Source organism: Entelurus aequoreus, linkage group LG20 (genome assembly GCF_033978785.1).
Source record: "Entelurus aequoreus isolate RoL-2023_Sb linkage group LG20, RoL_Eaeq_v1.1, whole genome shotgun sequence".
Classification (NCBI taxonomy): domain Eukaryota; kingdom Metazoa; phylum Chordata; class Actinopteri; order Syngnathiformes; family Syngnathidae; genus Entelurus; species Entelurus aequoreus.
This window is the reverse complement of record NC_084750.1, coordinates 11192043-11218433: the sequence shown is the minus strand read 5'-3', so window position 1 is coordinate 11218433 and position 26391 is coordinate 11192043. Positions and strand designations below refer to the sequence as shown.

General features: G+C 35.3%; 1 protein-coding gene across 1 annotated transcript in view; it reads left to right on the top strand.

The window, feature by feature from the left end:
• The first annotated feature begins 3031 nt into the window (after nucleotides 1–3031).
• nxph1 (neurexophilin 1) overlaps nucleotides 3032–26391 on the top strand; it is a 39288-nt gene continuing 15928 nt past the window's right edge. The window contains exon 1 of the mRNA XM_062028774.1: nucleotides 3032–3055. Coding sequence (XP_061884758.1) covers nucleotides 3047–3055 — 9 coding nt within the window. The 5' untranslated portion in view covers nucleotides 3032–3046. The remainder of the gene's footprint in view (nucleotides 3056–26391) is intronic.

The window sequence follows — 26391 nt, the reverse complement described above, 5'->3', positions numbered from 1 at the left end:
TTAAAATATATCTACTTTATAATCACATATTGTATGTATATTATTAATACTACCATTAAAATATATCTACTTTACAATCACATATTGTATGTGTATTATTAATACTACCATTAAAATATATTTACTTTAAAATCACAAATTGTATGTGTATTAGTAATACTACCATTAAAATATATCTACTTTAAAATCACATATTGTATGTGTATTATTAATACTACCATTAAAATATATCTACTTTAAAATCACATATTGTATGTGTATTAGTAATACTACCATTAAAATATATCTACTTTAAAATCACAAATTGTATGTGTATTATTAATACTACCTTTAAAAATATATCTACATTACAATCACATATTGTATGTGTATTAGTAATACTACCATTAAAATATATCCACTTTAAAATCACATATTGTATGTGTATTATTAATACTACCTTTAAAAATGTATCTACTTTAAAATCACATATTGTATGTGTATTATTAATACTACTTTTAATAATATATCTACTTTAAAATCACATATTGTATGTGTATTATTAATACTACCATTAAAATATATCCACTTTAAAATCACAAATTGTATGTGTATTATTAATACTACCATTAAAATATATTAATACTACCATTAAAATATATGTACTTTATAATCACATATTGTATGTGTATTATTAATACTACTATTAAAATATATCTACTATACAATCACATATTGTATGTGTATTATTAATACTACCATTAAAATATATCTACTTTATAATCACATATTGTATGTATATTATTAATACTACCATTAAAATATATCTACTTTGCAATCACATATTGTATGTGTATTATTAATACTACCATTAAAATATATCTACTTTATAATCACATATTGTATGTGTATTATTATTACTACCTTTAAAAATATATCTACTTTACAATCACATATTGTATGTATATTATTAATACTACCATTAAAATATATCTACTTTATAATCACATATTGTATGTATATTATTAATACTACCATTAAAATATATCTACTTTACATTCACATATTGTATGTGTATTATTAATACTACTTTTAATAATATATCTACTTTAAAATCACATATTGTATGTGTATTATTAATACTACCATTAAAATATATCCACTTTAAAATCACAAATTGTATGTGTATTATTAATACTACCATTAAAATATATTAATACTACCATTAAAATATATCTACTTTACAATCACATATTGTATGTGTATTAGTAATACTACCATTAAAATATATCTACTTTACAATCACATATTGTATGTGTATTATTATTACTACCTTTAATAATATATCTACCTTACAATCACATATTGTATGTGTATTATTAATACTACCATTAAAATATATTAATACTACCATTAAAATATATCTACTTTACAATCACATATTGTATGTGTATTAGTAATACTACCATTACAATATATGTACTTTACAATCACATATTGTATGTGTATTAGTAATACTACCATTAAAATATATCTACTTTACAATCACATATTGTATGTGTATTATTATTACTACCTTTAATAATATATCTACTTTACAATCACATATTGTATGTGTATTGATACAACATTTAAAATTAAAATGATATACAGTATCTACTCCACATATTGTGTGTGTATTATTTATGCCACCTTTACAAAATCAATCTACCTTACAATCACATACTGTATGCGTGTAATAATACCACCTTTAAAAATGTATCTACTTTACGATAGCATATTGTGTGTGAATCATTAATACTACCTCTGAAAAAAAAAAAGAAATACAAAAAATTAATTATAGAAATATATATATATATTTATTTTTTTTAAATTTATTTTTATGTGCAATATATATATATATATATTTTTTTTTAATGTATAGAAATAGTTTTAATCCATCATATATATACTAGAAAAGATATATATATATATATTTTGTTTAACAATATATATATATATATATATATATTATACATTAAAAAAAAAAATGTATATATTTTATTTATTTATTTTTTTAATGTATAATATATAAATATATATATATATATATATATATATATATATATATATATATATATATATATATATATATATATATATATATATATATATATAATATAATATATATATATATATATATATATATATATATATATATATATATATATATATATATATATATATATATATATATATATATATATATATATATTTTTTTTTTTTTTTAATTTTTTTTTTTAATGTATAGAAATAGTTTTAATCCATCATACAGTATATATATATATATATATATATATATATATATATATATATATATATATATATATATATATATATATATGTATATGTATATATATATATATATATATATATATATATATGTATATATATATATATATATATATATATATATATATATATGTATATATATATATATATATATGTATATATATATATATATATATATATATATATATATATATATATATATATATATATATATATATATATATATATATATATATATATATATATATATATATATGATCCAAGCACATGTGTATTAATAACACTACCTTAAAAAATATACACTTTACAATAACGTTCTACATGTATTAGTATTGCCATCAAGTCCTTTCAAAGGCTGTTTTCCACCTAATGCATGTGATTATTATGTAAATGAAGATGATGTCATAATCAATAATCACATGAAGTCAATGAGTGTAATCCAGGCAGCCAATGAGAAGGCTGCATTGGGTCTCTGAGCACACACACACACACAATGTTGTCTGGGTTGCTAGTTGGACTTCCTCCTAAGTGGGATTGACTCCAGCTGCTGGGGTAAGATGAGGTCTTTTCGGGTCAGAGGAAGCCGGAATTGTGTTTATTGGATTATGGGAGGAATATAATACAGCTGCGGGTAACAATTTTGCATAGTGATGATTTCGCTCACGGCCTCCTCTTAAATTCCGCTCAGACTGCAACACTTTTCACCACCCGGTGAACTTCTGTGCAGAAAAGGAAAATGTTCAAGGTCTACACGGACGTGATGATTGTGTTAGATATCAAAGTAAACATCCTTTACTTTGAAAATAACTTCCAACATGCACACTAAGCTATAATCTCTTTGTTTTCTTAGAGTATTATTTGCAACCATGATTTCATTTAGTCAGGTTCAAACGCTGATGACATCTATTAAACAGACAAGGAAGCAAGGAATTAAACAGAGACAGAGTTAAATTTGGCTCAATAAGGAGAAACGCGTAGACCTGTACCCTTGGACAGTGTCCCACCACGCTCTGACGAAAGATTGTACGCCTCCTCTTTTATTTGGACTTTCCCTGATTACATGGCAACAGCTGTTTCTAAGGGAAGGGGGTCATAAACAGCCGTCGCCTTTGGTTACAAAACAGTTAAAAGAAAAGGTGCCTGGAGGGGTCGGGGGGTCAGGTCCTGCTTCCTCTCCGCTTTGTAGATCTCGGGTCAGGACAAAATCTTCCTGTGGATTACAATACATCAAAGAAACCGACGCCTTCATGTCGCTTCCCATCCTACACGGTGGAGTTTTACAAGCCTTTTGATTGGTAACATCAAAGACAGCCTTTGTCCGCTCGCCGGGAACTCATTGAAACACAAAGTTTTGCGATAACTTAGATACAATTATTCTGACAGTCAGGAAGTAGTCTTTGCCATTCAGACCATGTCCACTCAAACACTATTTATTATCACTTTTATACCTATTAAAACATCTCCATCCACAGGCGTGAATCATCAAAAACTATTTCTGCTCCCACACAAACGCGTACACAGCACACTCCAAGACATTTTGAGCCAATCAGAAGCATCCGATATTATATTTACACTTAAAAAACAAAAAAATACACAGCATTGTTTATGTTTTACTTGTTGAGGAAATGATGGCGCACAATTATGACATCATCAGATAGGAGACACACCATAACACTCTGTTGAAGTCGTCCACACACACATGCTGAAAGACACCAGGGAAATATTTATATGTTTCTGTAGCAGACATATTTATATATGTTTACAAAGCAAATATTTATATGTTTCTGTAGCAGACATATTTATATATGTTTACAAAGCAAATATTTATATGTTTCTGTAGCAGACATATTTATATATGTTTACAAAGCAAATATTTATATGTTTCTGTAGCAGACATATTTATATATGTTTACAAAGCAAATATTTATATGTTTCTGTAGCAGACATATTTATATATGTTTACAAAGCAAATATTTATATGTTTTTATTATCTTTAGCACAAATGTGTGTAAATTTTCTGTAGCACAAATATGTATATATGTCCACGGTTCATATAATTAAGTATTCCTAGAGCCCATATATATTATATATATATACAGTGCAAATATTCATATATTTCTAAAGCGCGTATATTTATATTTTTAAAGTGCATATGATGATATATTTCTGTAGCAAGTATATTTATATATTTCTATGGCACAAATATGTATATACCACAAATATTTGCATATTTCTTTAGCGCAAATACTTTTATATTTCTAAAACTTATATACGTATATGTTTATATACGGCGTATGTATATATTTTTACTGCACACATATTGATATACTTCGATAGCACAAATGTGTTTGTGTGTATATATATATATATATATATATATATATATATATATATATATATATATATATATATATATATATATATATATATATATATATATATATATATATATATACTGTATATATATATATAGATAGATAGATAGTACTTTAGATAGTACTATACATATACATACATATGTATATATATACATACATATATATATATATATATATCGCATAAATGTATATCGCGTAAATGTATATATTTTTAATCGCAATTATTTGTATATTCTGAGAGAACAAAATGCATATTTTTTTCTATAGTGAGTATACTTATATATTTTTATGGCACTAATATTTATATGTTTTTATAGTGAGTATACTTATATATTTTTATGTCATTTATATTTATATGTTTCTAAAGCAAGTATACTTATATAATCTTATGGCATAATATTTATATATTTTCGAAAGCGAGTATACTTATATACTTAAATGGCACTAATATTTATATATTTATATAGCGAGTATACTTATATATTTTTATGGCACTAATATTTATATTTTTCTATAGCGAGTATACTTATATATTTTTATGGCACTAATATTTATATATTTCTATAGCGAGTGTACTTATATATTCTTATGGCACTAATATTTATATATTTATTTAGCGAGTATACTTATATATTTCTATGGCACTAATATTTAAATGTTTCTATAGCGAGTATACTTACATATTTTTATGGCATAATATTTATATATTTATATAGCCAGTATACTTATATATTCATAATAATAATAATACCTGAGATTTATATAGCGCTTTTCTAAGTACCCAAAGTCGCTTTACATGTTAAAAACCCATCATTCATTCACACCTGGTGGTGGTAAGCTATTTTCGTAGCCACAGCTGCCCTGGGGTAGACTGACACTGGCACTAATATTTATATATTTATATAGCGAGTATACTTATATATTTTTATGGCACTAATATTTATATTTTCTATAGCAAGTATACTTACATATTTTTATGGCACTAATATTTCTACAGCGATTATACTTATATATTTTTGTGGCACTAATATTTCTTTATTTCTATAGTGAGTATACTTATATATTTTTATGGCATAATATTTATATATTTTCGAAAGCGAGTATACTTTTATACTTATATGGCACTAATATTTATATATTTATATAGCGAGTATACTTATATATTTTTATGGCACTAATATTTATATTTTTCTATAGCGAGTATACTTATATATTTTTATGGCACTAATATTTCTATATTTCTATAGCGAGTGTACTTATATATTCTTATGGCACTAATATTTATATATTTCTATAGCGAGTATACTTATATATTTCTATGGCACTAATATTTAAATGTTTCTATAGCGAGTATACTTACATATTTTTATGGCATAATATTTATATATTTATATAGCCAGTATACTTATATATTTATATGGCACTAATATTTATATATTTATATAACGAGTATACTTATATATTTTTATGGCACTAATATTTATATTTTTCTATAGCAAGTATACTTACATATTTTTATGGCAGTAATATTTCTACAGCGAGTATACTTATATATTTTTATGGCACTAATATTTCTATAGCGAGTATACTTATATATTTTATGGCACTAATATTTCTATAGCGAGTATACTTATATATTTTTATGTCACTAATATTTATATGTTTTTATACCGTGTACATTTCTATAATTCTAAAGTGTAATCAGTGATATGTTTCTACAGTGCGTACAATTATGTTTCCTTCAATGCCTTTTAAAAATATATTTACATGGCGTAAGTATTGATGTATTTCTATAGCATATTTTTAGTGGACTTTGCATGTTCGTATGTGGATGTTCTGCAGGTTTACTGCTTCAATCAATCAATCAATTGGATGCAAATAGTTGATCATCAATAACCTTTATGTAGCGTCTAAATGATTGTTTATGTATTTGCGTTCGAGAAGTATTCCTCCCACTGCAGTTAATAAACATAAAGAGTGTTTCTTTGCACTTGATGTCCTCGGATCAGTCCCATCAACATGAGTTATTTCTACTTCTGTGAGATGAATGTGTGTTTGTTGTTGCACAATATGTGGAACATGCTAATTGTTGTTGCACAATATATGGAAGATGCTAATTGTTGTTGCACAATATATAGAACATGCTAATTGTTGTTGCACAATATATGGAACATGCTAATTGTTGTTGCACAATATATGGAACATGCTAATTGTTGTTGCACAACATATGGAACATGCTAATTGTTGTTGCACAATATATGGAACATGCTAATTGTTGTTGCACAATATATGGAACATGCTAATTGTTGTTGCACAATATATGGAACATGCTAAGTGTTGTTGCACAATATATGGAACATGCTAATTGTTGTTGCACAATATATGGAACATGCTAATTGTTGTTGCACAATATATGGAACATGCTAATTGTTGTTGCACAATATATGGAACATGCTAAGTGTTGTTGCACAATATATGGAACATGCTAATTGTTGTTGCACAATATATAGAACATGCTAAGTGTTGTTGCACAATATATGGAACATGCTAATTGTTGTTGCACAATATATGGAACATGCTAATTGTTGTTGCACAATATATGGAACATGCTAAGTGTTGTTGCACAATATATGGAACATGCTAATTGTTGTTGCACAATATATGGAACATGCTAATTGTTGTTGCACAACATATGGAACATGCTAATTGTTGTTGCACAATATATGGAACATGCTAATTGTTGTTGCACAATATATGGAACATGCTAGTTGTTGTTGCACAATATATGGAACATGCTAATTGTTGTTGCACAATATATAGAACATGCTAAGTGTTGTTGCACAATATATGGAACATGCTAATTGTTGTTGCACAATGTATGGAACATGCTAAGTGTTGTTGCACAATATATGGAACATGCTAATTGTTGTTGCACAATATATGGAACATGCTAATTGTTGTTGCGCAATATATGGAACATGCTAATTGTTGTTGCGCAATATGTGGAACGTGTTAATTGTTGTTGCGCAATATATGGAACATGCTAATTGTTGTTGCGCAATATATGGAACATGCTAATTATTGTTGCACAATATATGGAACATGCTAATTGTCGTTGCACAATATATGGAACATGCTAATTGTCGTTGCACAATATATGGAACATGCTAATTGTTGTTGCACAATATATGGAACATGCTAATTGTTGTTGCACAATATATGGAACATGCTAAGTGTTGTTGCACAATATATGGAACATGCTAATTGTTGTTGCACAATTTATGGAACATGCTAATTGTTGTTGCACAATATATGGAACGTGCTAATTGTTGTTGCGCAATATATGGAACATGCTAATTGTTGTTGCGCAATATATGGAACGTGCTAATTGTTGTTGCACAATATATGGAACATGCTAATTGTTGTTGCACAATATATGGAACATGCTAATTGTTGTTGCACAATATATGGAACATGCTAATTGTTGTTCCACAATATATGGAACATGCTAATTGTTGTTGCACAATATATGGAACATGCTAACTGTTGTTGCACAATATATGGAACATGCTAAGTGTTGTTGCACAATATATGGAACATGCTAATTGTTGTTGCACAATATATGGAACGTGCTAATTGTTGTTGCACAATATATGGAACGTGCTAATTGTTGTTGCACAATATATGGAACGTGCTAATTGTTGTTGCACAATATATGGAACATGCTAATTGTTGTTGCACAATATATGGAACGTGCTAATTGTTGTTGCACAATAAATGGAACATGCTAATTGTTGTTGCACAATACATGGAACATGCTAATTGTTGTTGCACAATATATGGAACATGCTAATTGTTGTTGCACAATATATGGAACATGCTAATTGTTGTTGCACAATATATGGAACATGCTAAGTGTTGTTGCACAATATATGGAATGTGCTAATTGTTGTTGCACAATATATGGAACATGCTAATTGTTGTTGCACAATATATGGAACATGCTAATTGTTGTTGCACAATATATGGAACATGCTAATTGTTGTTGCACAATATATGGAACATGCTAATTGTTGTTGCACAATATATGGAACATGCTAAGTGTTGTTGCACAATATATGGAACATGCTAATTGTTGTTGCACAATATATGGAACATGCTAATTGTTGTTGCACAATATATGGAACATGCTAAGTGTTGTTGCACAATATATGGAACATGCTAATTGTTGTTGCACAATATATGGAACATGCTAAGTGTTGTTGCACAATATATGGAATATGCTAATTGTTGTTGCACAATATATGGAACATGCTAATTGTTGTTGCACAATATATGGAACATGCTAAGTGTTGTTGCACAATATATGGAACATGCTAAGTGTTGTTGCACAATATATGGAACATGCTAACTGTTGTTGCACAATATATGGAACATGCTAAGTGTTGTTGCACAATATATGGAACGTGCTAATTGTTGTTGCACAATATATGGAACGTGCTAATTGTTGTTGCACAATATATGGAACGTGCTAATTGTTGTTGCACAATATATGGAACGTGCTAATTGTTGTTGCGCAATATATGGAACATGCTAATTGTTGTTGCACAATATATGGAACGTGCTAAGTGTTGTAACACAATATATGGAACATGCTAATTGTTGTTGCACAATATATGGAACATGCTAATTGTTGTTGCACAATATATGGAACATGCTAAGTGTTGTTGCACAATATATGGAACATGCTAAGTGTTGTTGCACAATATATGGAACATGCTAATTGTTGTTGCACAATATATGGAACGTGCTAATTGTTGTTGCACAATATATGGAACGTGCTAATTGTTGTTGCACAATATATGGAACGTGCTAATTGTTGTTGCACAATATATGGAACATGCTAATTGTTGTTGCACAATATATGGAACGTGCTAATTGTTGTTGCACAATAAATGGAACATGCTAATTGTTGTTGCACAATACATGGAACATGCTAATTGTTGTTGCACAATATATGGAACATGCTAATTGTTGTTGCACAATATATGGAACATGCTAAGTGTTGTTGCACAATATATGAAATGTGCTAATTGTTGTTGCACAATATATGGAACATGCTAATTGTTGTTGCACAATATATGGAACATGCTAATTGTTGTTGCACAATATATGGAACATGGTAATTGTTGTTGCACAATATATGGAACATGCTAAGTGTTGTTGCACAATATATGGAACATGCTAAGTGTTGTTGCACAATATATGGAACATGCTAAGTGTTGTTGCACAATATATGGAACATGCTAATTGTTGTTGCACAATATATGGAACATGCTAAGTGTTGTTGCACAATATATGGAATATGCTAATTGTTGTTGCACAAAATATGGAACATGTTAGTTGTTGTTGCACAATATATGGAACATGCTAAGTGTTGTTGCACAATATATGGAACATGCTAAGTGTTGTTGCACAATATATGGAACATGCTAAGTGTTGTTGCACAATATATGGAACATGCTAAGTGTTGTTGCACAATATATGGAACATGCTAATTGTTGTTGCACAATATATGGAACGTGCTAATTGTTGTTGCACAATATATGGAACGTGCTAATTGTTGTTGCGCAATATATGGAACGTGCTAATTGTTGTTGCGCAATATATGGAACATGCTAATTGTTGTTGCACAATATATGGAACGTGCTAAGTGTTGTTGCACAATATATGGAACATGCTAATTGTTGTTGCACAATATATGGAACATGCTAATTGTTGTTGCACAATATATGGAACATGCTAATTTTTGTTGCACAATATATGGAACATGCTAATTGTTGTTGCACAATATATGGAACATGCTAAGTGTTGTTGCACAATATATGGAACATGCTAATTGTTGTTGCACAATATATGGAACATGCTAATTGTTGTTGCACAATATATGGAACATGCTAATTGTTGTTCCACAATATATGGAACATGCTAATTGTTGTTGCACAATATATGGAACATGCTAATTGTTGTTGCACAATGTATGGAACATGCTAAGTGTTGTTGCACAATATATGGAACATGCTAATTGTTGTTCCACAATATATGGAACGTGCTAATTGTTGTTGCACAATATATGGAACGTGCTAATTGTTGTTGCACAATATATGGAACGTGCTAATTGTTGTTGCACAATATATGGAACATGCTAATTGTTGTTGCACAATATATGGAACGTGCTAATTGTTGTTGCACAATAAATGGAACATGCTAATTGTTGTTGCACAATACATGGAACATGCTAATTGTTGTTGCACAATATATGGAACATGCTAATTGTTTTTGCACAATATATGGAACATGCTAATTGTTGTTGCACAATATATGGAACATGCTAAGTGTTGTTGCACAATATATGGAATGTGCTAATTGTTGTTGCACAATATATGGAACATGCTAATTGTTGTTGCACAATATATGGAACATGCTAATTGTTGTTGCACAATATATGGAACATGCTAATTGTTGTTGCACAATATATGGAACATGCTAAGTGTTGTTGCACAATATATGGAACATGCTAAGTGTTGTTGCACAATATATGGAACATGCTAAGTGTTGTTGCACAATATATGGAACATGCTAATTGTTGTTGCACAATATATGGAACATGCTAAGTGTTGTTGCACAATATATGGAATATGCTAATTGTTGTTGCACAAAATATGGAACATGCTAATTGTTGTTGCACAATATATGGAACATGCTAAGTGTTGTTGCACAATATATGGAACATGCTAACTGTTGTTGCACAATATATGGAACATGCTAACTGTTGTTGCACAATATATGGAACATGCTAAGTGTTGTTGCACAATATATGGAACATGCTAATTGTTGTTGCACAATATATGGAACGTGCTAATTGTTGTTGCACAATATATGGAACGTGCTAATTGTTGTTGCACAATATATGGAACGTGCTAATTGTTGTTGCGCAATATATGGAACATGCTAATTGTTGTTGCACAATATATGGAACGTGCTAATTGTTGTTGCACAATATATGGAACATGCTAATTGTTGTTGCACAATATATGGAACATGCTAATTGTTGTTGCACAATATATGGAACATGCTAATTGTTGTTGCACAATATATGGAACATGCTAATTGTTGTTGCACAATATATGGAACATGCTAAGTGTTGTTGCACAATATATGGAACATGCTAATTGTTGTTGCACAATATATGGAACATGCTAAGTGTTGTTGCACAATATATGGAACATGCTAATTGTTGTTCCACAATATATGGAACATGCTAATTGTTTTTGCACAATATATGGAACATGCTAATTGTTGTTGCACAATGTATGGAACATGCTAAGTGTTGTTGCACAATACATGGAACATGCTAGTTGTTGTTGCACAATATATGGAACATGCTAATTGTTGTTGCACAATATATGGAACATGCTAAATGTTGTTGCACAATATATGGAACATGCTAGTTGTTGTTGCACAATATATGGAACATGCTAAGTGTTGTTGCACAATATATGGAACATGGTAGTTGTTGTTGCACAATATATGGAATATGCTAATTGTTGTTGCACAATATATGGAACATGCTAATTGTTGTTGCACAATATATGGAACATGCTAGTTGTTGTTGCACAATATATGGAACATGCTAAGTGTTGTTGCACAATATATGGAACATGGTAGTTGTTGTTGCACAATATATGGAATATGCTAATTGTTGTTGCACAATATATGGAACATGCTAATTGTTGTTGCACAATATATGGAACCTGCTAATTGTTGTTGCACAATATATGGAACATGCTAAGTGTTGTTGCACAATATATGGAACATGCTAATTGTTGTTGCGCAATATATGGAACATGCTAATTGTTGTTGCACAATATATGGAACATGCTAATTGTTGTTGCACAATACATGGAACATGCTAATTGTTGTTGCACAATATATGGAACATGCTAATTGTTGTTGCACAATATATGGAACATGCTAGTTGTTGTTGCGCAATATATGGAACATGCTAATTGTTGTTGCACAATATATGGAACATGCTAAGTGTTGTTGCACAATATATGGAACATGCTAATTGTTGTTGCACAATATATGGAACATGCTAATTGTTGTTGCACAATATATGGAACATGCTAATTGTTGTTGCACAACATATGGAACATGCTAATTGTTGTTGCACAATATATGGAACATGCTAATTGTTGTTGCACAATATATGGAACATGCTAATTGTTGTTGCACAATATATGGAACATGCTAATTGTTGTTGCGCAATATATGGAACATGCTAGTTGTTGTTGCATAATATATGGAACATGCTAATTGTTGTTGCACAATATATGGAACATGCTAATTGTTGTTGCACAATACATGGGACATGCTAATTGTTGTTGCGCAATATATGGAACATGCTAATTGTTGTTGCACAATATATGGAACATGCTAATTGTTGTTGCACAATATATGGAACATGCTAAGTGTTGTTGCACAATATATGGAACATGCTAATTGTTGTTGCACAATAAATGGAACATGCTAGTTGTTGTTGCGCAATACATGGAACATGCTAATTGTTGTTGCACAATATATGGAACATGCTAATTGTTGTTGCACAATGTATGGGACATGCTAAGTGTTGTTGCACAATATATGGAACATGCTAATTGTTGTTGCACAATATATGGAACGTGCTAATTGTTGTTGCACAATATATGGAACATGCTAATTGTTGTTGCACAATAAATGGAACATGCTAATTGTTGTTGCACAATATATGGAACATGCTAATTGTTGTTGCACAATGTATGGAACATGCTAATTGTTGTTGCACAATATATGGAACATGCTAATTGTTGTTGCACAATGTATGGAACATGCTAGTTGTTGTTGCACAATATATGGAACATGCTAATTGTTGTTGCACAATATATGGAACATGCTAATTGTTGTTGCACAATATATGGAACATGCTAGTTGTTGTTGCACAATATATGGAACATGCTAATTGTTGTTGCGCAATATATGGAACATGCTAGTTGTTGTTGCATAATATATGGAACATGCTAATTGTTGTTGCACAATATATGGAACATGCTAATTGTTGTTGCACAATATATGGAACATGCTAGTTGTTGTTGCACAATATATGGAACATACTAAGTGTTGTTGCACAATATATGGAACATGCTAAGTGTTGTTGCACAATATATGGAACGTGCTAATTGTTGTTGCACAATATATGGAACGTGCTAATTGTTGTTGCACAATATATGGAACATGCTAATTGTTGTTGCACAATATATGGAACATGCTAATTGTTGTTGCGCAATATATGGAACGTGCTAATTGTTGTTGCGCAATATATGGAACGTGCTAATTGTTGTTGCACAATATATGGAACGTGCTAATTGTTGTTGCACAATATATGGAACATGCTAAGTGTTGTTGCACAATATATGGACCGTGCTAAGTGTTGTTGCACAATATATGGAACATGCTAATTGTTGTTGCACAATATATGGAACATGCTAATTGTTGTTGCACAATATATAGAACATGCTAATTGTAGTTGCACAATATATGGAACATGCTAATTGTTGTTGCACAATATATGGAACATGCTAATTGTTGTTGCGCAATATATGGAACATGCTAATTGTTGTTGCACAATATATGGAACATGCTAATTGTTGTTGCACAATATATGGAACATGCTAATTGTTGTTGCGCAATATATGGAACATGCTAATTGTTGTTGCACAATAATGGAACATGCTAAGTGTTGTTGCACAATATATGGAACATGCTAATTGTTGTTGCACAATATATGGAACATGCTAATTGTTGTTGCGCAATATATGGAACGTGCTAATTGTTGTTGCACAATATATGGAACATGCTAATTGATGTTGCGCAATATATGGAACGTGCTAATTGTTGTTGCACAATATATGGAACATGCTAAGTGTTGTTGCACAATATATGGAACATGCTAATTGTTGTTGCACACTATATGGAACATGCTAAGTGTTGTTGCACAATATATGGAACATGCTAATTGTTGTTGCACAATATATGGAACATGCTAATTGTTGTTGCACAATATATGGAACATGCTAATTGTTGTTGCACAATATATAGAACATGCTAATTGTTGTTGCACAATATATGGAACGTGCTAATTGTTGTTGCGCAATATATGGAACATGCTAATTGTTGTTGCGCAATATATGGAACATGCTAATTGTTGTTGCACAATACATGGAACATGCTAATTGTTGTTGCACAATATATGGAACGTGCTAATTGTTGTTGCACAATATATGGAACATGCTAAATGTTGTTGCACAATATATGGAACATGCTAATTGTTGTTGCACAATATATGGAACATGCTAATTGTCGTTGCACAATATATGGAACATGCTAATTGTTGTTGCACAATATATGGAACATGCTAATTGTTGTTGCACAATATATGGAACATGCTAATTGTTGTTGCACAATATATGGAACATGCTAATTGTTGTTGCACAATATATGGAACATGCTAGTTGTTGTTGCACTATATATGGAACATGCTAGTTGTTGTTGCACAATATATGGAACATGCTAATTGTTGTTGCACAATATATGGAACATGCTAATTGTTGTTGCACAATATATGGAACATGCTAATTGTTGTTGCACAATATATGGAACATGCTAATTGTTGTTGCACAATATATGGAACATGCTAATTGGTCATGAGGAGGAATATTAGGTTTGTGCACAGTGAATCATTTAATGGGATTTGTGTAAGGAATAATCCTCCATTTAGCAGGAGGTGGAGGAGGAGGTGGTGGAGGAGGTGGAGGAGGAGGTGGTGTTCCTGAAGAGCCACGCTGGAATGTTGACAATCTTGTGACGGGGGACTTCTTGGCCCATTTTCCTTTTTTACGTCCAAATCTCATTAAGTGTGACACGAAGATTAGTTGCGTGAGACCAAAGTGAAAGTGAATGAACCCACAAAGACGCTGCAAGGAGCCTTTGGTGTTGTTTGCCATTTATTCCGGAATAAACGAGCTCAGGGCAGCTGATCAGACAAGAGGAGGCGACTTTCTCAGTAATGATATCAGTCAGGGTTTTGATACCGGTCACCGTGTTGAAGTTTGCTGCAGTTTGTCCCAAATCATGGCCGTCGTTTGGTCCTGTTTGCTAGAGTGAGGATCGTCTCTCTTCCCGCTGGGCTGTGATCTCCAGCTGAGTGACGCCTCGCATGTTTTGTCAGAGTGTAGCGAAGCCTCCGTGTTGGATGTCAAGTCAGGTGTGGAAGTTGTGATGCAATCAACCAGCTGACCTTCAGTGCTGCCAGGGGAGTTCCGATCCAAGCTCGATGTCGGTCCGATATCAGCCACAAAACAAAAACAAAAACAAGTTTGGGATTATATGTGCTTGCATGTAAAATGTGTGATATCATGTGCGATACAAGCGGTCCTGCAACGTGTTTACTTGTATGATATTATGTGTGATACAGCCAAACCTGCAGCGTGTTTACTTGTGTATGATACGTGCGATGCAGGCGGTCCTGCAGCGTGTTTACTTTTGTGTGATATCAAGTGCGATACAAGCAGCCCTGCAGCGTGTTTACCTGTGATATCATGTGCGATACAAGCAGTCCTGCAGCGTGTTTACTTGTGTGTGATATTATGTGCGATACAGGCAGACCTGCAGCATGTTTACTTGTGTGTGATATCATGTGCGATACAAGTGGTCCTGTAGAGTGTTTACTTGTGTGTGATATCATGTGCGATACAAGCAGTCCTGCAGCGTGTTTATTTGTGTGTGATATCATGTGCGATACAAGCAGTCCTGCAGAGTGTTTACTTGTGTGTGACATCATGTGCGATACAAGCAGTCCTGCAGAGTGTTTATTTGTGTGTGATATTATGTGCGATACAAGCAGTCCTGCAGAGTGTTTACTTGTGTGTGACATCATGTGCGATACAAGCAGTCCTGTAGAGTGTTTATTTGTGTGTGATATCATGTGTGATACAAGCGTTCCTGCAGCGTGTTTACTTGTGTGTGATATCATGTGCGATACAAGCGGTCCTGCAGCGTGTTTACTTGTGTGTGATATCATGTGTGATACAGGCGGTCCCGCAGCGTGTTTACTTTTGTGTGATATCAAGTGCGATACAAGCAGCCCTGCAGCGTGTTTACCTGTGTGTGATATCATGTGTGATACAGGCAGTCCTGCAGCGTGTTTACTTGTGTGTGATATCATGTGTGATACAAGCAGTCCTGCAGCATGTTCACTTGTGTGATATTATGTGCGATACAGGCAGACCTGCAGCTTGTTCACTTGTGTGTGATATCATGTGCGATAAAAGCGGTCCTGCAGCGTGTTTACTCGTTGTGTGATATCATGTGCAATGCAAGCAGTCCTGCAGCGTCTTTACTTGTGTGTAATGTCATGTGCGATACAAGTAGTCCTGCAGTGTGTTTACTTGTGTGTGATATCATGTGCGATACAAGCGGTCCTGCAGCGTGTTTACTTGTGTGTGATATCATGTGCAATACAAGCAATCCTGCAGCGTGTTTACTTGTGTGTGACATCATGTGCGATACAAGCAGTCCTGCAGAGTGTTTATTTGTGTGTGATATCAAGTGCGATACAGGCAGTCCTGCAGAGTGTTTACTTGTGTGTGACATCATGTGCGATACAAGCAGTCCTGCGGCGTGTTTACTTGTGTGTGATATCATGTGCAATACAAGCAATCCTGCAGCGTGTTTACTTGTGTGTGACATCATGTGCGATACAAGCAGTCCTGCAGAGTGTTTATGTGTGTGTGATATCATGTGCAATACAAGCAGTCCTGCAGCGTGTTTTCTTGTGTGTGATGTCATGTGCGATACAAGCAGTCCTGCAGTGTGTTTTCTTGTGTGTGATATCATGTGCGATACAAGCAGCCCTGCAGAGTGTTTACTTGTGTTAAGTTCAAGTTAAAGTACCAATGATTGTCTCACACACACACACACTAGGTGTGGTGAGATTATTCTCTGCATTTGACCCATCACCCTTGTTCACCCCCTGGGAGGTGAGGGGAGCAGTGAGGAGCAGCGGTGGCCACGCCCGGGAATCATTTTTGTTGATTTAACCCCCAATTCCAACCTCTTGAGGCTGAGCACCAAGCAGGGAGGTAACGGCTCCCATTTTTTATAGTTTTTGGTATGACTCGGCCGGGGTTTGAACTCACGACCTACCCATCTCGGGGCTGACAATCTAACCACTAGGCCAAAGCTCCGAACTATGGGAGACCGGGTTTTGTGCTCCGCCGCTCCCAGTCTGTGGAACGCTCTCCCTGACCACCTGAGGGCACCACAGACTGTGAATGCTTTTTAAAAAAAAGGCTTAAAAACCCTTCTTATTCCATAGAAGAAGACTAGACCCTGAAATAGTCTCCATGGCTTCACTTTCTGCTTCTGTCACCGTACTTGACAACATAGCAGTTGGCGAGAAGGTATGTTGGGCACCGTACTTTTAAACATAACGGTTGGCGAGAAGGTATGTTGGGCACCGTACTTTTAAACATAACGGTTGGCGAGAAGGTATGTTGGACACCGTACTTTTAAACATAACGGTTGGCGAGAAGGTATGTTCGGCACCGTACTTTTAAATGTGACTGTTGACTGGAGGGTATGTGCAACACCGTACTTCAAATGTGACGGTTGACTGGAGGGTATGTTCAACACCGTACTTTTAAATGTGACGGTTGGTGGGAGGGTATGTTTGGCACCGTACTTGAAAACATGACGGTTGACTGGAGGGTATGTTCAACACCGTACTTTAAATGTGACGGTTGCCTGGAGGGTATGTTTGGCACCGTACTTGAAAACATGACGGTTGACTGGAGGGTATGTTCAACACCGTACTTTTAAATGTGACGGTTGACTGGAGGGTATGTGCAACACCGTACTTTAAATGTGACGGTTGGTGGGAGGGTATGTTTGGCATCGTACTTGGAAAACATGACGGTTGACTGGAGGGTATGTTCAACACCGTACTTTTAAATGTGACGGTTGACTTGAGGGTATGTTCAACGCTGTACTTTTAAATGTGACGGTTGACTGGAGGGTATGTGCAACACCGTACTTCAAATGTGACGGTTGACTGGAGGGTATGTTCAACACCGTACTTTTAAATGTGACGGTTGGTGGGAGGGTATGTTTGGCACCGTACTTGAAAACATGACGGTTGACTGGAGGGTATGTTCAACACCGTACTTTAAATGTGACGGTTGCCTGGAGGGTATGTTTGGCACCGTACTTGAAAACATGACGGTTGACTGGAGGGTATGTTCAACACCGTACTTTTAAATGTGACGGTTGACTGGAGGGTATGTGCAACACCGTACTTTAAATGTGACGGTTGGTGGGAGGGTATGTTTGGCATCGTACTTGGAAAACATGACGGTTGACTGGAGGGTATGTTCAACACCGTACTTTTAAATGTGACGGTTGACTTGAGGGTATGTTCAACGCTGTACTTTTAAATGTGACGGTTGACTGGAGGGTATGTGCAACACCGTACTTCAAATGTGACGGTTGACTGGAGGGTATGTTCAACACCGTACTTTTAAATGTGACGGTTGGTGGGAGAGTATGTTCGGCACCGTACTTTTAAACATAACGGTTGGTGGGAAGGTATGTTCGGCACCGTACTTTTAAATGTGACGGTTGCCTGGAGGGTATGTTTGGCACCATACTTGAAAACATGACGGTTGACTGGAGGGTATGTTCAACACCGTACTTTTAAATGTGACGGTTGACTGCAGGGTATGTTCAACACCGTACTTTTAAATGTGACGGTTGACTGGAGGGTATGTGCAACACCGTACTTTAAATATGACGGTTGTTGGGAGGGTATATTTGGCATCGTACTTGGAAAACATGACGGTTGACTGGACGGTATGTTCAACACCGTACTTTTAAATGTGACGGTTGACTTGAGGGTATGTTCAACACCGTACTTTTAAATGTGACGCGTCACTAGAGAGTATGTTCAACACCGTACTTTTAAATGTGACGGTTGGTGGGAGAGTATGTTCGGCACCGTACTTTTAAACATAATGGTTGACTGGAGGGTATGTGCAACACCGTACTTTAAATGTGACGGTTGGTGGGAGAGTATGTTTGGCACCGTTCTTGAAAACATGACGGTTGACTGGAGGGTATGTTCAACACCGTACTTTTAAATGTGATGGTTGACTGGAGGGTATGTGCAACACCGTAATTTAAATGTGACCGTTGGTGGGAGGGTATGTTTGGCATCGTACTTGGAAAACATGACGGTTGACTGGACGGTATGTTCAACACCGTACTTTTAAATGTGACGGTTGACTTGAGGGTATGTTCAACACCGTACTTTTAAATGTGACGGTTGACTTGAGGATATTTTCAACACCGTACTTTTAAATGTGACGCGTCACTGGAGAGTATGTTCAACACCATACTTTTAAATGTGACGGTTGGTGGGAGAGTATGTTCGGCACCGTACTTTTAAACATAATGGTTGACTGGAGGGTATGTGCAACACCGTACTTTAAATGTGACGGTTGGTGGGAGGGTATGTTTGGCACCGTTCTTGAAAACATGACGGTTGACTGGAGGGTATGTTCAACACCGTACTTTTAAATGTGATGGTTGGTGGGAGAGTATGTTCGGCACCGTACTTTTAAACATAATGGTTGACTGGAGGGTATGTGCAACACCGTACTTTAAATGTGACGGTTGGTGGGAGGGTATGTTTGGCACCGTTCTTGAAAACATGACGGTTGACTGGAGGGTATGTTCAACACCGTACTTTTAAATGTGACGGTTGCCTGGAGGGTATGTTTGGCACCATACTTGAAAACATGACGGTTGACTAGAGGGTACGTTTAACACCGTACTTTTAGACATAACGGTTGACTGGAGGGTATTTTCAACACCGTACTTTTAAATGTGACGGTTGACTGGAGGGTATGTTTAACACCGTACTTTTAGACATAACGGTTGACTGGCGGGTACTTTCAACACCGTACTTTTAAATGTGACGGTTGACTTGAGGGTATGTTTAACACCGTACTTTTAAACATAACGGTTGGCGGGAAGTAATGTTCGGCTCCGTACTTTTAAATGTGACGGTTGCATGGAGGGTATGTTTGGCACCGTACTTGAAAAACATGACGGTTGACTAGAGGGTATGTTTACCACCGTACTTTTAAACATAACGGTTGGCGGGAAGATATGTTCGGCATCGTATATTTAAACTTGACCGTTGGCAAGAAGGTATGTCCGGCACTGTACTTTTAAATGTGACGGTTGACTGGTGGGTATGTTCGACACGGTCCTTCTAAACGTAATATTTGGCGGAAGGTTTGTTCGGCACTGCACATTTAAACGTGACGGTTGGTGGGAAGGTATGTTTCGGCACCGTACTTTTAAATGTGACGGTTGCCTGGAGGGTATGTTCAACACCGTACTTTTAAATGTGACGGTTGACTTGAGGGTATGTTCAACACTGTACTTTTAAACATGACAGTTGGCGGGAAGGTATGTTCGGCACCGTACTTTTAAATGTGACAGTTGCCTGGAGGGTATTTTTGGCACCATACTTTTAAACATGACGGTTGACTAGAGGGTACGTTTAACACCGTACTTTTAGACATAACGGTTGACTGGCGGGTACTTTCAACACCGTACTTTTAAATGTGACGGTTGACTTGAGGGTATGTTTAACACTGTACTTTTAAACATAACGGTTGGCGGGAAGTAATGTTCGGCTCCGTACTTTTAAATGTGACGGTTGCATGGAGGGTATGTTGGCACCGTACTTGAAAAACATGACGGTTGACTAGAGGGTATGTTTACCACCGTACTTTTAAACATAACGGTTGGCGGGAAGATATGTTCGGCATCGTATATTTAAACTTGACAGTTGGCAAGAAGGTATGTTCGACAGTGTACATTTAAATGTGACGGTTGACTAGAGGGTATGTTTGGCACCCTACTTTAAAACGTGACGGTTGGCGGGAAGATATGTTCGGCACCGTACTTTTAAATGTGACGGTTGACTGGTGGGTATGTTCGACACGGTCCTTCTAAACGTAATATTTGGCGGAAGGTTTGTTCGGCACTGCACATTTAAACGTGACGGTTGGTGGGAGGGTATGTTTGGCACCGTACATTTAAATGTGACAGTTGACAAGAGGGTATTTACGCCGCCGTACTTTTAAACGCGATGTTCAGCGAGAGGGTATGTTTCGCCCCATACTTTTAAACATAACGTTTGGTGGAAAAGTATGTTCGTGACGGTATATTTAATCATGATGGCTAGCAGGAAGGTATGTTCGAAACCGTAATCTGTGATGACTGACGATGCCAAATCGTGTTTACCAGATGAGGTAATCCCACCGCAGCTGGTAATGACGGAGCCTGGCAGGCTGTTGGCTCCCCTTCTAAAAATCTAGTCAACAATGTTTACAAAGCAGCGCTGAGAGCACACCCGCTGGACAAGGCATGAACTTGTTTGACTTAGGTTACTGCATACTTGCCAACCCCCCCCCCCCACCCCCCCCCCCCCCCGGTTTTACCGGGAGACTCCCGGAATTCAGCGCCTCTCCCGATAACCTCCCGGAAGAAATTTTCTCCCGATAACCTCCCGGAAGAAATTTTCTCCCGATAAACTCCCGGAATAAATGTTCTCCCGATAACCTCCCGGAAGAAATTTTCTCCCGATAACCTCCCGGAAGAAATTTTCTCCCGATAACCTCCCGGAAGAAATTTTCTCCCGATAAACTCCCGTAAGAAATTTTCTCCCGATAAACTCCCGTAAGAAATTTTCTCCCGATAACCTCCCGGAAGAAATGTTCTCCCGATAACCTCCCGGAATAAATTTTCTCCTGATAACCTCCCGGAAGAAATTTTCTCCCGATAACCTCCCGGAAGAAATTTTCTCCCGATAAACTCCCGGAAGAAATTTTCTCCCGATAACCTCCCGGAAGAAATTTTCTCCCGATAAACTCCCAGAAGAAATTTTCTCCCGATAAACTCCCGGAAGAAATTTTCTCCCGATAACCTCCCGGAAGAAATTTTCTCCCGATAACCTCCCGGAAGAAATTTTCTCCCGATAAACTCCCGGAAGAAATTTTCTCCCGATAACCTCCCGGAAGAAATTTTCTCCCGATAAACTCCCGGAAATCAGCCGGAGCTGGAGGCCACGCCCCCTCCAGCTCAACGCGGACCTGAGTGGGGACAGCGGCGACAGTCTGTTTTCACGTCCGCTTTCCCACGATATAAACAGCGTGCCTGCCCAATCACGTCATAACTGTAGCATGATCGAGGGCGAGTTCTTGGTTTCTTATGTGGGTTTATTGTTAGGCACTTTCATTAACGTCCTCCGTAAACAGCAATGTTGTGACACTCTTAAACAGGACAATACTGCCATTTACTGGATAGCCTGCGGAACACTGAAATTCAAGTATGTATTTTATTTATATGTATAATAAAATAAATATATATAGCTAGAATTCACTGAAAGTATTTCATACATATATATATATATATGAAATATATATGAAATACTCGAGTTGGTGAATTCTAGTTGTAAATATACTCCTCCCCTCTTAACCACGCCCCCGACCACGCCCCCAACCACACCCCCGCCCCGCCCCGCCCCACCCCCGACCAGTTATTTATGTGATATAATAATAAAACTTCATTTTTTGGGGGCAAATAATCATGAACTTAGAATTTAATTGCAGCAACACATTGCAAAAACGGCATTTTTACCAGTGTGTTACATGGCCTTTCCTTTTAACAACACTCAGTAAAGGTTTGGGAAGTGAGGAGACACATTTTTGAAGTGGAATTCTTTCCCATTCTTGCTTGATGTACAGCTCAAGTTGTTCAACGGGTCTTTGGTCCGGAGGACACGACGTCCACAGTTTCCAAAAAAAACATTTGAAATGTGGACTCGTCAAGACCACAAAACGCTTTTCCACTTTGCATCAGTCCGTCTTAAATGAGCTCGGGGCCCAGCGAAGCCGGCGGCGTTTCTGGGTGTTGTTGATAAATTGCTTTTCGCTTTGCATAGAGTTTTAACTTGCACTTACAGATGTAGCGACCAACTGTAGTTACTGACAGTGGGTTTCTGAAGTGTTCCTGAGCCCATGTGGCGATATCCTTTACATACTGATGTGGCTTTTTGATGCAGGGATCGATGGTTGTGGGCATTGCCGCTTACGTGCAGTGATTTCTCCAGATTCTCTGAACCTTTTGATGGTATTACGGAGCGTAGATGGTGAAATTCCTTGCAATAGCTGGTTGAGAAATGTTGTCCTTCAACAATTTGCTCAGGCATTTGTTGACAAAGTGGTGACCCTCGCCCCGTCCTTGTTTGTGAATGACTGAGCATTTCATGGAAGCTGCTTTTATACCCAATCATGGCACCCACCCGTTCCCAATTAGCCTGTTCACCTGTGGGATGTTCCAAATAAGTCTTTGAAGAGCATTCCTCAATTTCCTCAGTCTTTTTTGCCACTTGTGCCAGCTTTTTTGAAATATGCCGCAGGCATCAAATTCCAAATGAGCTAATATTTGCAAAAAATAACAACGTTTCTCAGTTTCAGTGTTTCCCACACATTCATTTATTTGTGGCGGCCCGCCATGAAAGAATTACGTCCGCCACAAATAATTTTATTTTAATTTTTTTATTTTATTTTTTTTAATTTTTTTATTTTTTTTTGTCCTGTCCAGCTTCTCAGGCAAATCATATACCGTATTTCCTTGGATTGCCGTCGGAAATATATAGTATTCGCCTGCCTGGGTCAAACTCGTTTCGCAAAATAATTAGCGCATGCTTGGCACTTCCGCCGGGTCAAATATGAGTCATTAAATGACTTCCGCCTCCTGGTGGTAGAGGGCGCTAGTGATCCTTCTTGCGACTGCTGGTACTGCAGAAGACCGGTGCTGCAGAAGAAGACAACAGGCAGCAAGAGTGAGGAGCCATTGTTTGCTTGCACTTTTACCATGGAGGATTACATATCTAAAATAAAACAGTTTTCTAAACTGGACTTTCAATCGAAGCAGGAGGTAATACTTAAAGGAAGATCTCCATCGAGACAGAGAGACTTTTAAAACTGAAGAAAGATAAGGAAGACTTCTATAGGAGCTGCGCATGGACTCATTTATACCTAAAGGTAAGACCATAGTAACGGTTTTTTTTATTAAATGTGCTTTTCATGATAAGGTAAGCGCCGGAGTGAGAAGAAGTTTTAAAATAATTAACGCATGCTCGTCAATCCCGCATGCTTTTGGTAAACACAGGAGTGAGAAGAGGTTTTAAATTAATTAGCGCCCCTGCGGCTATTCAAGGAAATACGGTAGTTGATGTAGATTTACTTTACAAAATAGAAGTGTAGGATACTTCTCTTGTTGCCTTATTTGTATTTGACCACTACAGTTTTCTGTTTATTTGTTACTGACTGTTGCAGGACACCTCTGCCTCTGTTTCACTTTATGTTGCTGGTAAATAATATGGTTGTAGTAGTAGGCTAAAGTTAAATTATTTAGTATGCACTAATTAAAGGGGCAGAGCTTTAAGAGACATTTTAGCTTTTATATTTAATAAGATATATTTTTTGTAAGAACCACAATTAATAAATATATTTCAGTTAGAGATGTCCGATAATGGCTATTTGCTGATATCCGATATTCCGATATTGTCCAACTCTTTAATTACCGATACCGATATCAACCGATACCGATATCAACCGATATATGCAGTCGTGGAATTAACACATTATTATGCCTAATTTGGACAACCAGGTATGGTGAAGATAAGGTACTTTTAAAAAAATTAAAAAATAAATAAGATAACTAAATTAAAAACATTTTCTTGAATAAAAAAGAAAGTAAAACAATATAAAAACAGTTACATAGAAACTAGTAATTAATGAAAATGAGTAAAATGAACTGTTAAAGGTTAGTACTATTAGTGGAGCAGCAGCACGCACAATCATGTGTGCTTACGGACTGTATCCCTTGCAGACTGTATTGATATATATTGATATATAATGTAGGAACCAGAATATTGATAACAGAAAGAAATGGGGGGAGGGAGGTTTTTTGGGTTGGTGCACTAATTGTAAGTGTATCTTGTGTTTTTATGTTGATTTAAAAAAAAAAAAAAAAAAACGATACAGATAATAAAAAAACCGATACCGATAATTTCCGATATTACATTTTAACGCATTTATCCCTAATTTCAGTGAATAATATATTGTTCAAATCTGTATATAAATATGTACATAAAGTGTTGTAATTATATTGTAAAATGGATGGATGGATGGACGTTTAAAACAAAATTGTTATTATTAATTAGTAAGTATACATTTTTTGAGCCTTTTTAGAGAAAATCATATCATTGTAGTAAATTATGCAAATTACTCGATGATGTCATGGTGACCACGCCCCCACCGCCACAGGTATCTTGGCAGTTTATGGGCAACACTGAGTTTGACCGTTAAACATCTTGTCTTTGCAGTCTGTTCAATTGAATATAAGTTGAAAAGGATTTGTATTCTCTTTTTTTATTGACCATTTACACAACGTGACAACTTCA